At 36.0% G+C, this 14358-nt stretch overlaps 1 protein-coding gene across 1 annotated transcript in view; it reads left to right on the top strand.

The window, feature by feature from the left end:
• The first annotated feature begins 8218 nt into the window (after window positions 1-8218).
• Window positions 8219-14358, top strand: part of MTTP (microsomal triglyceride transfer protein) — a 45836-nt gene continuing 39696 nt past the window's right edge. Inside the window, exons 1-2 of the mRNA XM_024736130.1 lie at window positions 8219-8302; window positions 13997-14184. Of these exons, the coding sequence (XP_024591898.1) occupies window positions 8242-8302; window positions 13997-14184 (249 nt within the window). The 5' untranslated portion in view covers window positions 8219-8241. The remainder of the gene's footprint in view (window positions 8303-13996; window positions 14185-14358) is intronic.

Here is a 14358-nt window from a genome sequence, read left to right as displayed (position 1 = left end):
TATTTATTTTTTTGGCTGTGCCTTGCTGCATGTGGGAGCCTAGTTCCTCAACTAGGGATCGAACCCTCGGACCCTGCAGTGGAAGGGCAGAGTCTTAGCCAGTGGACCACTGGGGAAGTCCCTGGTCCTACTTCTAAAAGGTGATTATTGCAGAATTTGAATAGAAGAATGTTGTTTGACTCAATGAATAGAAGACTGCCATCTCAGTATGGAAAGAACTCTGAAGTAAATTATTCTTGATATTTGAAAACATTTTAACATGTTTAAAGGTTTCAGTGAATAGAAAATTAAATTCTGAATTTGAGTTTTCTTAAAGAATTGAAATTTCTCTAAATTTAGTTACAAAACGGAAGTCACTCTTGCTTTAAACCATCAAATTTTACTTGAAAAACTGTGTCAGCTGTAACATGGTTGTAAGCCATGTCTGCTTCTTCATTATCTCCAGTCCAAAAGATCTTTTAACTAAGCATTGGCAGAGAAGTCTGGATCCATTTCTGATCTGTTAGTAGGGCATCTTTTTTCAGCTGCCTCCATATCAGGCCAACGAGTAGCTGAGGGAGGATTAGTAATTGGATATGTAGCCCTTCACATGTAGGTCATTAAACTCAGGCTGGCCATAGTGATGTGCCAGAACTTTCAACAGCTGTTCAGTTGCCCCTCAGGGATCTGTTTTATGAATAATTATATATTTTTTTCAGCGTTAATACCTGATATCCTTAGATATTTAAAACAAAAATGTTAAGTTACTCTAAAAACCCTCATATTTTAACAGTGGGGTCAATGTTTTCTTTTGACATAGCTATTCAACTGTATAATCATAGGGTGTGAAATTTAAAATGATTCTAGTATCAATCCAAACCAAGCACCAGCAAAAAATGGACAGTTTAACCAAAGATATAAAAGCATTCAGAAAATACAGGAAGGTAAAAATCATAATATGAAATAATCTAATTTTCATTGATTCGTAAAATTCGTGTTTAATTCTTTTTTCTTTTTTCTTTTTTTTTTTTGTGGTACACGGGCCTCTCACTGCTGTGGCCTCTCCCGTTGCGGAGCCCAGGCTTCGGATGCGCACGCTCAGCAGCCATGGCTCACGGGCCCAGCCGCTCCATGGCATGTGGGATCTTCCCGGACCGGGGCACGAACCCGTGTTCCCTGCATTGGCAGGCGGACTCTCAACCACTGCACTACCAGGGAAGCCCAGATCTCAATTTTTTTAAACAGCAGCCGGAAATCTAGATTTTTACGTGAAATCTGATTTTTAAGTGTTGGCAACTATTTTGTTTGTTTTTAAGTACTGAGCAGGCTAAACAAAACATGTCTTGGACCACATTCAGACAATTGGCAGCCAGTTTGTTAAATTGGACTGTAGATTGTAGTACAGATAAAAACAGAATTTTAGGACACAAAAATATGGTAATAAATAAAATTATGAGATCCTCTAAGATGCTTGGCCTGAAAACATAGGGCAGTCATCACAAGTTATTTTAAGCTGAGTTCTGATGTTTTATTAAGTCTGAGAGTACTCTTCAGTAGGTTGGGGAGGTCTGGGAATAGAGTTACACTTGTGGGTAATTAATCTGAGGCTAAGAAAGCCAAAAAGAACCTAATTTCTTTTAAATGATGTGAAAGGTATCTAAAATCAACCTATCATCTATAATCATTTCAACTTGCATTTGGATTGCCTTCAAAAATATAGAAAAAGTTTAAATGTTTTTAAAAATACCTTATTCCCCCCTCTTAAATTATTGAAGACTCTAGGAAGATGACTATGGAGATTGTAGTCTGAATCTCTTCATAAAACAGGTAGAACATCTAGGATAGCAAAACGACGCTAATTACAAGAACAAATCATGGCTACAACAAGAAAGAATCCTTATAAAGCTCAAACTATGAACAGGTGGGAGCAAACCACCAACTTAGTATCAGCATCTGTGTAAGAGGAAATAGTGGGAAGACAACAGAGCAGCTGAAGGCCATGAGAATGGGAGGACATCAAACTGCCAACAGGTATTCACTGAAAAGCAAGGGAGATCAATGTGAGATTAGCAGTAAAACTGACAGACTCTAATTTCAGAGTGAATACAAAAGTATGAACAGGAAGGTCTGGAAGTGCTCATGGGGTGTGAGGGTCCAAGAACTCTCAAAACTTAATGAACCTGAAAAAAAACCCAACACTAAGAAGAAACTTTGGGGAGTAGAATCCAAATTGAACAGGACAGGGACAACAGAGGCAAAGAAAAAAGGTCCAGATAAAAGTGGGAGAAAAGAGGAGACTGAGCTAAGAAATGACCAGGATTTTATGATAACATCAGAAAAGGAAGCTCTAGAAGCTAGAAAAGCTATTCTACCCACTGCTGTCTACACATATAGAATAACTTATTTAGCCTAAAAATACGCCATGAAAAGAATAGTAATTGAATCCTATTTAAAGCTGTTATAATAAAAAAGAGAATATGAAGCAGAAAAATAGATGAAAACTATAACCCATTATTTCAAAACGAGAAATTTTTTAAATGCTAGGAGATAGAACAACATAAAACAAAAACTCAGAAATAAAGTGATTGGAAAAAAGATTTGAAGAGCAGTAACAACTCAGAAAAGAATATGAAATATAAAAAGTACACATATATATTTAACATCATATTGGAAGTGTGAGCTAGTGCAGTAAGAAGAAAAGGAAATAAAAGGAAGAAGTAAAACTGTTCTCAGGTGACATGATTGTCTATGAAAAGCATCCCCCCAAAATCAACCAAAAAACCCCTCATGGAATTAATAAGTGATTATAGCAAGGTCACAGGTGACAAGGTTAACATACAAAAGTCAATTGATTTCCTATCTACTAGCAACGAACAATTGGAACTTAAAATTCAAGAAAACATTAGCACCAAAAAGAAAGGTGTAAGTCTAACAAAATATGTACAGTACCTATATGAGTGAAACTACAAAACTCTGATGAAGGAAATAAAGATCTAAATAAATATAAGATACTCTGTGTTCATGGATTAAAAGACTCAGTATTGTAGGGACGAGCACACTTTGTGCTCAGATCTTGGTTTCTAATACCATTCTTCAGTAAAAGGAACCACTTGGAGAAAGGGCTGATTCTAGGATTGGGGTGAAAACATACAAGATGAGCCTGGAGCATCTTGTAGTGCCAGAAATGAAGGAAATGCTTAAACAGACACACACACAGGGATGGGGTATGTCAAAGGAAAACAGGAGCCAACTGAAAGAGCTCCCGATGGCTGAAGCTGGAACAATTGTAGATGTAAATTTAAAAGTAGTATTAGATTATAACCCCAAATATAAAATAAATAGTCATGTGCTTATACGGCTATAAATGATAAATAAATGGGGGAGAAGTGACAAATCTGTCATGCAGAGAAATTCCAAATAATTTATATAGATGCTCCACCTTCAATGAGGAGCAACATAATTCCCTACTCCGTAAGTACGGGCTGCCCCTAGTACTTTCTTCCAAAGAGTACAGTATGGAAAAGAAGGTAAAAAAAAGAGTAAGTTTACAGTGGAGAAACCTGACGACACTTGTCAGCCAGGTGATCAAGGTCAACATCAACAATGATAAATCACATTGGTAGTATGTACTTTTGATACAGTGTGATGAAAATGGGGTCTTCCTCCAAACCTACAAGCCCACTCAAATCATGAGAAAAGCATTCCACGAACTCCAATAAAGGAGCATTCTGCAAAACACCTGACCGGATCCTGCAGAACACTTCAGCGCTGTCAATGTCATCAAAAATGAGGAAAATCATTATATGTGGAATCTTAAAAAAAAAAAAAGGAGTACAAATGAACTTATCTACAAAACAGAAGTAGAGTTGCAGATATGGAAAACAAACCTATGGTTATCAGGGGGTAAGAGGTGGGGAGGGACAAGCTGGAAGATTGGGATTGACATATACACATGACTATATATAAAATAGATAACTAATAAGGGCCTACTGTATAGCACAGGGAACTCTACTCAGTACTCTGTAATGGCCTATATGGGAAGAGAATCTAAAAAAGAGTGGATATATGTATGTGTATAACAGATTCACTTTGCTGTACACCTGAAATTAAGACAACATTGTAAATCAACTATACTCCAATAAAATTTTTTTTTAATGAGGAATATCAGAGAAACTGTCATGACAACTAATTTTAATGTAACCTGGGTGGGATCTTGGAACAGAAAAAAAAAAAGCATTAGATTAAAACTAAGGAAATCTAAATAAAGTAAGGATTTTAGTTAATATGTGAATTATTAGTATACCACACTAATGTAAGATATTAATAATGAGGACAACTGGGTGTAGTCTATATGGGAAATCTCTGGAATGTCTTAGTAAATAAAATGATTCTGATCAAAATTTAAGTTTGTTTTCTTTACAATAGTTCATTGAAAGAAAGCCATCAATTTTCTCCTTTAAATGCTAGAAATTTGGTTTTATGCTGCCAAAATTAGTGTAAAGTTAGACTCCTCTTAGGGTGACTATTATTGACCCATAAGGATTTTTTTGGTTGTTGTCAAATACATGTGTGTGGAGGGGTGGGAGGTGGAGGTAAAGTTTGGTTAATAACTCTATTATGGAAAATGACTACCCTTTCTGGAGAGTCTTAGATTCCAAACTTTTCAAACCTAAGTCTTGTTTACTCTTTCTAAGGAAAGGCATTTAGTGCATTTGTATTTTCTCAAAGTGAATTCTTAAAGAATACCTTAAAAAATAGTATATGTATTCTATAATTTTTGCCTTGGCATGAAAGACAGCATCACATCATAAGAATACAGTCCCATAAATTGGGAGATTGGGATTGACATATACACATTATTACATATAAAATAGATAACTAATAAGGACCTACTGCATAGCACAGGGAGCTCTACGCAATATTCTGTAATGACCTATATGGGAAAAGGATCTAAAAAAGAGTGGATATATGTGTATGTGTAACTGATTCACTTTGCTGTACACCTGAAACTAACACAACATTGTAAATCAACTATACTCCAGTGAAAAATTTTAAAAACCAAACAAACAAATAAATTGAGAAAATGTTAACTGACAAAAGGCAAAAAAAATAATAATAATACAGTCCTCTCTCAGTATCCATGTGGGACTGGTTCCAGGACCCCCACTGTTACCAAACTGCAGATGCTCAAGTCCCTTACAGTTGCCCCTCCTGGGTATCCCCTGGTTCCACATCTGCTGATACAGAAGGCTGACTGTATTCTTAACCTACCAAAAATATTTTTTCAGGATTCCTTGAAAATGCTAATTGAATTGAAAATACTATTAGACTTTATTATGACCGCTTAGGGATAACTTGAAGAGTCCCTCTAAGAATTTGTTTTTCATTAATGTCGTGGTTCTTTCTGGAACAGAGTAAAGTGTTCTGATGTTATAAAGACTTTTTTTTTTGTCTCTAGCTATCATACATTCTGACTTACTATATATAGTAGGTTAATACCTTTCCTTCCAACCTTTAGTGGGGTGAAGTTCATTTATCTTCTAATCTAGGAAATGAGTTAACTCCTAACAACCTCTGATACTCGACAGAAACACTATTGTACTTTGGAATCAGTCAGCTGTCTTTATTTCATAGTCTCTTATTATCACTGCAAAATAGTAGTATAGCAAATATTCCACAGTGTCTTGTACTTACCAACAGAATTTCATTGCAATAGCATTGTTTTAAAATCTATTATTTGATTTTGACCTGGCTAGCACAGATCAATTTTTTCCCCTGGAACAATTTGTTCAGCCTGGAACATCTAACAACAGCAATCAGGTGCTCTTTTAGCCTCCATACAAAAGTGTGATGAACTTACTAAAAGAGAGCCCCAATTAATAATTCTATGTCATCCATAAGAAATCAATTCTTTCTACCTCCTATCTCTAATGTTTTTTAAGGAGAGTATTGGATGTAGATCTCAAGGCTTGTTTTTCTATGGTCCCTAAATCATTTTACTAAATAAATCTGAATATCATTTTGCTAACGCATAGCGTATTGTACATAGTAATTGTTCCAAAGATGGCAGCTCTTATTTTTGTATCGTGCTGTGCTTCTGTCCTGCTTCACATACCATGTAAATAGCTGATTTACTTGTGATGAGATCTGGAGGTATCTCCCACATATATTGTACAATGTTTGCTCTGCTTGATCAACAGCGCAACAGAGGAGAATGCCTCTCCTTTGGTACCCAGAATTCACTGAATGTGAAGACTTTGGCATTCTTATTTCATCTCTGTGAAACAATCTTAAGAAGTCTTTCAAATGTCTTTGTAAAAAGTTACAAGCAAAATATAAAAGGATGATGGTTTTTATTACCAAGAGAAGCAGCCTTATTTGAACACCCTATGTTGAAATGACTACTTAATACAGTGACTCATAGGAGCTTTCTAGTGAAAAGCAAATGCTCAATGAAACAGATTTTTTAGGCAATAGTGATATGCCTTTTATTGGTTGGATGCTGGTAAACACCTGACAATGAACGGTCCTTTACCCGAATAGACATGTATCATGCACCACATAGTCTAACCACAAACATGTAGCTGTGAGCCTCAAATGGAAATACAAAGTTCTCATAAGATTCAAACTAGTCCTTAATTTAAATAAATAAGTATGTAAAGTTTAAGTGACTATAGTGGCTTCATGTCACTATGTATATAATGCAGAAATTGTGGGAATACATAGAAATCTATTCAAATGTAAAGCAATAAAGCACTTTCACATTATCTTGTATTTATAATACCTACTATTCATAAAAACTTATATTCCGTCAACAGTTATTTTTCTAAGAATGGCCTTTTCTATTTACCCCAGGATAATATGTAAAGTGATTGTCATAACCAAATATTTTCTTTTTATATAGGTATTTTAGTCATGATTTATATATAAAACATGATAGGAAATGAAGTTCTAATCTCAATAGATGATAATGACAAATAACTTTTACATTTCAGTTCTTTATACAAAAATATATTTCGAGAGGAAATATGCTTAACTGTGAGATTTTAAAATTTTAGATTTCATTTTGTGGCCCTGTCTATAAAGTTGACTGTCTTTTACCTGAGTTGTCTAGAAGATTTAAGCTTAAGGTTAGGATTCTAGAAAAGGGTTTAGAGAGAGATGAGGGTAGATTTAGGAACCCATTTTATGCTTAAACACGGCCATAAGTATTTTCAAGTTCATTCCAAAAAGCCCTTCACCAGCACTTTATTCCTTCCTTTGCCAAAACATCCCCACGTGCCCCCCCAAACCACCTCATTTTAGGAGGTTTTATTCATATCAGGTTTCTCTTGCAGAAGTTTACAAGGACAGAGTTAGTTTAGTTAATGTGGCCTTAGCCATACTAGAGTATTCACTTTAGAGAAGTGTCGTAATTAATTTTCTGTAGTAAAAGTGTTAAGGGCTGGAATCCCCCCTCTGAGTTTCTTCCTAGAAATGGGATTCAGAAAGCACAGGGGACTCCATCCAGCCAGTCTGGGGACTCAGACAAATGTTTCCTGTCATAGATATAGCTAGAGGTCTACTATGATAAACTCAATTGCCTGCTAGTATGTTAATGGTAGACAATGCTGATTCACACATAAGGAGAACCATCTAGGTTTCAGAACTGAATGTTTTATCTAACATTATTTTGAAGTGATTGGTGGTGGTACAAGTTAAAATTTTTAAATTTAAATTCTAAAATTCAGAGTGATTTTTTAAATAATAGCATACACATGGTATAAAAAAATTCAGATGACCATACAAGACAATAAAATCCAAATTTATCTGAGTTTGCAAATCCTCAGCACCCTCCCACATAAAGTGGTAAATGTGAAGACAGGCATTTAATGTTATAGGCATGATGATAATTAGGTACTGAGCAGAAAAGTATCACCACCAGTTTTCCTTGAATGCCCCTCAGTACTTTTAAATTTATAGGATGGTAGACTGGTTTAGTTTAGTTCTCAAAAGTGAAATTTTCTTGATTTTTCTTATTGAGTAAAAAATAAAAAGAGTGAGAGACTGAAAACTACAGCCCACCTAAGTTTAATCATTAATAGTGAGCCCTTCTGTGAACTTAGGTCCTGATTTTGGAGTTTGGAATCTGACCTTTCCCCCAAAGATAACCATTATTGTTGCAGGTTCTGAGGAGGGTCACTCCCTCGCTGCCATTGGAAGAGTCCACTTCTCAGTGACTCCTAGCTGGGAACTGGATGCATTAGAGGGTAGCTAGTCAATATGATTCTTCTTGCTGTGCTTTTCCTCTGCTTCATTTCCTCATATTCAGCTTCTGTTAAAGGTAAGTTTGTGTTGCTTTCTGCTAAACTTTAATTTTAATCGTTGAGGGAGAAAAGTGTGTGTGTGTGCGTGTGTGTGTAGTGAAAGAATTCCAAACTAAGCGATCTTCAAAACCATGTAACTTTGGAATGTTGGTGAAGGCATGACTGGGTTGGAATGAAAAGCAAATTCAAATTCCTACATAAAGAAAACAGAGGTTCCTTTTAGTTTCAGTCCCTCAGACTAGCATGCTTCTTGCTTCATTCTCTCATTCATGGTTTATTTTTAAAAGGGAGAAAAAAAGACACCAACTATTGTTACCTGCTGCTGTTGGTCACTCAATGAATGCAGCTCCTTCATTTGAATTGTAAAAGTAGATTTAAAAAAAACAGTTCTTAAATTTCCTTCTAGTTGCCTAGCAATGTGATATCAAGAAGGATTAGACCCAATGAAAAAGGCATTTGACTTGCCAAAGGATTATGAATGAAATGGTAAAGGCTGTATTTAATTCCATTACCATTCAGAAGTGATAGGACTATCAGAGTTGGTGAATTACAGAAAATAAAACTACATGACGTAGATTTAAAAAGTAACACTTATCTTTGGAAAAATAGTGTTGCTCATTATCGTTTCTATTTTAAGATAAAATTGATTAAAAAACACATGAATTGATAACTTTCAGAGCAAACATTTTGAGTAATGACTTTAAAAAGCTGTATGAAATGTATTAATATGGAATCTTGTTTTAAATCAGCTAGTTTATGCGCGCCTTGAATTTCTCAATGTTGCACCTGTAGAATCATCACTTTTTAGAATCTTTTAAGAGGACTCACTGTCAAAGCCAGTTGACCTAAGAAAAGACTTAGCATGATAGGGTCCAATTTTAATAACTGTGTACTCGTAGTAAGTGATAAAAAGTAATTCACCTGTAAACTTTTAAAAGCCTTTTGGGATAACTATGGCTTTTTTTCATAAGGTAAAGTTTGTCTCAAGATTTTTTTGCACAGAAAATTTCCACATGAGGAAAAGAGACAATCTTTGCTATTGGAGCAATAAAAGGGTGGCGGGGGGGTTAAATTATTTCACCTAAGCAAATCACACTTTAGGTTCTTGAACTAAAGATAATATATATATTTTTACCAGATTCTAAAATGTTCAGTATTTAAAGATATAGTCCTTACTTGGATGAAAAGAAATTTTAATGAGAAAAAAGTAAAGGTTTGTAAATTATATCTGACAGAGAATTGCTATATAGAGAGCTTACATTTTATTATCTGTCAAATAAACTGTTGAATATTGGAAATATGAATGATTCATACACCATGAGATCAAACCAATACCATGATTATTTTGAGAAAAATAATTGAGATATAGTAGTTATTGTGGGCTTCTCTTTTTTCCCCCTGTCCTACAAATGAGAACATTGGATAACTTCATGTTTTCAAATACATGCATTTTTAAAGATTTAAACACACACACACAGAGCAATGACATACAGAGAAATATGACTTAGAACATTAACAGATAGCTACAGTTTTTTGTGTGTAAGTTCAGTGGCAAATCCAGAATTTTAGAACCTGAAGCTTATGAAATTTAGGCTCCATCTTTGAGAAAAAAATATCTACTTTTTTACAAAAATATCCTACTTTTGCAAATGTTACTGAAAAAAAGATATGGCGTGTGTACACAACGCTAGGGTCCCCTTCCAAGATCTTGGAAGAAGCCTGGGTAAGTGAGGGCTCCAATGCTTAAGCATTATTAGCATCATGATATAAGCTGCTTATGCCAAATACCATGAATAAAAAGTACAGGACTTGACAGCTCTCTCTTACCCAGATAGGGTAATTTTTTGTATTATAGTACCATGGTTTAATTATAGATTCCTTGCCCTTTGCAATGATTGCCATTTAATAAGTGAATTACATGTGAAGAGTTTACTTTAAAATCAGGCCATTATAAATTTTGGGATGTTATGCATCACTTCAAAACTCATCTCAAATTTAGTTCTCAATGCAACTATTTAGCAAATCCCCAGATCTGGGTGGATGTTGAGAGAGGTTGGACCATAAAGAGGATGGAGGAGGGGTTTAGAATTAGAATGGAAAAGGGTCTATTTAGAAGAGATATGCTGACTGAATGTTTGGAAGACTCAGGTTTTCCCTACCTTTTCTGAATCACATTTTGTAATGGTGGGTCCATTCTCAGTGCCTTCTTTGGGTTTTCTTTATAGTGCTTTTCCTTTTGATAACCTGCCCATACACTTTCTATTTAATCTTGTTACCTGAACTGTTCCTTCACTCCCAGTCTTTCTCTCAGTCCCTGGCCCTACCATGCTTTTCAGTTCATTCACAATAATCATCTTCCATATTTTCTCCCTTATCCTTCATCCTACTCGTTTACTTCCGGCCTTCTAGTCTTCTGCTGGATTCGTAAATCCCATTACCTATCTTCCTTATCACCAACGCAGGTCTCTTCCAGCCTCACCTTTATTAACTTATCTCTATTTTGTCTTTTTGCTTAAGTCAATGAACTATTATATTGATCTAAGTTTAATTAAAGAATATTTGAAGATATTTCTTAAAAAGTTCAAAATTAAGAGTTTTCTTCCTTTTACATGACTAAAAGTTTCACTTGAAGGGGCACCTTGAAGAGGTACTGACTCCTTTTGGGGCTAAAATTGATTTCTCGTTTAATCTACCATCAGTTCCAATTGCCATTCTGCATACTCTACAGAGCAACACCTTAAAACAGAAATTTAGTCACCAGTATAAATGGGACATGCCCCCACTGCCCAGTATTGCCGGATCTCTGAATAACAGAAACAGAAATATCAATAATTATCAAAGAGGAAAGGATAAGAGGGACAAAACTTCAGCACCGTCAGCACTTACTTAAACCATTGTAGGCTTTATCTCCTGTTGAAAGAGGTAGGAAAAAGTTCTAGGAGAACAAAGCCCAGTCTTTCCTGTGCTTTATCACTTCCAAATCATAGTCAGGAACTGATATATATTGTCGCTTTTCACATTCTTTTGACCAGTCAAGTAAAAGAAAAGAAAAAAAAAAAGAACAACATGATAGTTTGGAAAGCTTTGGCATTAAAGAGAGGCTACTTTACTGCAAACTTTTCATAGCTACTTTAATCAGAAGACACCTTCAGGTAGTCCACAAAACTTGAATTTTAGCATATTCCAACGTCAAATTCTGCATTATATCTGCTATGTTGGATTATATGTGGAGTCAGCTTTTTTCAGCTGCCATATACTGCTTATCTTTCAGACTTGCTGTGAGGATTAGATAAGACAACATGTATTTCCTTTTTGCCCTATGTGGAACTTGATAGGTGTCATAAAAAGAAGGCCTCTTTGACCAAAATATCTTCCTGGTCAGAAAGCCAGTGTTTGACCCTGTAGCAGTGTCCCCAGTTAAAATGCAGAAGAGGTGGAGATCAGGGAGGCTAGAGGGAGTCCCAGGCTTCACCTCCTGCAAGGTTTCTCCTGACTCTGTCTGCCTTCTGTATCTCATACCTGAGGTTCTGCCTGACTTGGTGTTTGGACACAGCCTGTTTTTGTGTACACACTTGGAGACCCTCTCCTACACTTCCTTCTACTGGCTTTTCTTGATTCCTATTAAATGCCCTATTCCCTTTCCTTGAAGGTTTGTCAGATCATGTATAACTTCACCACGCGAAACTCTCCAGTGGCTCCTCGTGTCACTCAACCAAATTCTAAATCTATGCAAATGTCCCCCCAGGTCTCCCAGCCACCCATGGGTACCTATTTGACCTCATCTCCTTCTGCTATGTCTTTCACTTAGCCAATCCCAGCCTCTTTGGCCTCCTTGCTGTTCCTCCATTACACCTGCATGAACTCTCCTCAGGGCCTTTGAACTTGTTACTCCCTCTGTGGAGGGGCGGGGGGTGGGTAGGAATGTGGGGAAGGAGGGAAGGGGGATGCTCTTTCCACAGATATCCATGTGGCTAGCCTAAAGTATCTGCCTAGAATATTACCTTCTCACAAAGCTCTTTCCCTTAACATCCCAGTTCCCTTTCCTGTTTCATTTTTCTTCATTAGCACTTCTAACATACTTTATAATTTGTTTATGTACTTGCTTTTTAAATTTTCCATCCCTTCCTCATTTAAAGGTAAACTCCACAAAGGTAGAAATTTTGTCTGCTTGTTAACTGGTATAGCCCCAGAGCCTAGAAAAGTGCCTACTACCCAGTAGGTGCTCAGTACATCCTTGTTGAATGAAAGAATGAATGAATGAATTCCTAGCTCACTCCCCAGGAATGGAAGAGTTCAACCTAAAGGTTTTATGTGTATAGTATAGGTAAGAGCATGGTCTCTAGATCCAGACAGGGTGTTAGAGGCTCCGCCACTGATTTCCTGGGTGATCTTGGGCAAATTGTATAATCTCTCTGTCCCTCGATTTCTTCATCTATAAAATCAGGCTAATAATAGTACCCACCCCATTAGGTTTTTGTGAAGATTTAATAAGTTAATGTGTATAAAACACTTAGAACAGTTTATTAGAGACAATGTATTTGACCTTTTTTTCCTCTGGGCAGTAGGCACCACAGTAGGTGATAGAGACACTAAATAGTAAAGACTTTTCAGAGGTTTTCTAATTTCTGGCTTTCCAAGTAATTTCACTTCCTTTCTCAGCTGCCTCACTTCTGTCCTAGTCATCTCAACCTCCTTTCCTGTCCCTCTCCCACGTGCATATGTCCTGAGGGAAAAAAAGGTATGGTTCCCTATATAGTTAACAAGGCAATGCTACCCTGTTAGCACTGAGGAAAAATGTATACTGAAGTCGTTTTTTTACTATCTCCTGCGAGCTATGGATAGAAAACATACAAAGACTTTGTACGATCATAAACTGCAAGTCATCTCTGGGAAAGACTTGATCCTACTCTTTTACATTTCTTTGGGTTAAGATAAACTGACTTGGAGAGTGTATGAACTCCTCCATATATCATTTTTTTTGGTCATAATACTGACTTGTATACTATTTGACATTAAATTGTCCCTGCCAGATTAAAGCCTGTGCTAGGATTTTATGTAGGAAAACATCGTTTTATTCAGGAATAGCTAATTTAAATTTACATATGTGTAGCCTTGAAATGTACATTCATACTAAAAGTTTACTAATTAAATTAATAGGATAAAGTACATTAGAGGGATATTTAAATACTCAAAATATCCAATGTAAGGGACTGCTTTCTAACTACTAAAATTACTTTGGCTTTGATCTCTTGTATTTAAATGATATGTTAATAACAAATGTTTTTTATTAAATTATAAAGCAATCTCTGGCTGCATCTCTACTTGAAATCATATTCATTATACCTCAGTAAAGCTGGGGTGGGGGGCAGGGAAGAAATCATATTCATATAATTTAAAGCAATACAATGATATTTCTTTAAAAAATATTCTATAGTTCAACCAGGGCAATATTTAGATAATCTGATTACTGATTAAGAATACAAACTAAGGTTTTCTGAAATGGAAGCTTATTTCTTTGTTGTGGTTTTTGTTGTTGTTCAAGCCAATAATTTCAGCAGATGGAGAAGTAGAACCATGTTTCACTTAGCAAAAATTTACTTCCATTAGCAAACATAAGCTCCCACTGTGTACCACTGTGCTAGATAGCACAGACCCTGGCCTGATGGGTGATTTATAACTAAGACTTGACTTGTGTCACTATCTTTATGCAGGTCACACAACTGGTCTCTCATTAAATAATGACCGACTATACAAACTCACGTACTCCACTGAAGTTTTTCTTGATCGGGGCAAAGGAAACCTCCAAGACAGCGTGGGCTACCGAATTTCATCCAATGTGGATGTTGTCTTACTGTGGAGGAGTCCTGATGGTGATGACGACCAACTGATCAAAATTATGGTGGGCATTTTCTACCAGAGAGATGCAAAGATTAGATGTCAGTAGTCTTTGAGACGTGTACCATTCAACAGCACTTGTCTGTACTCTTGGTCATATAGTCATTGAATTTTTTATCCATCACTAAAATAAGTAGAGATACAGTTTTGAAGTTTTTGCTAACCAAAAGTGATCTGA

This window comes from Neophocaena asiaeorientalis, unplaced genomic scaffold (assembly GCF_003031525.2).
Source record: "Neophocaena asiaeorientalis asiaeorientalis breed wild unplaced genomic scaffold, Neophocaena_asiaeorientalis_V1.1 scaffold7, whole genome shotgun sequence".
Classification (NCBI taxonomy): Eukaryota; Metazoa; Chordata; class Mammalia; order Artiodactyla; family Phocoenidae; genus Neophocaena; species Neophocaena asiaeorientalis.
Note: the sequence above shows the minus strand (reverse complement) of the source record. Positions and strands in the feature narration are given on the sequence as shown.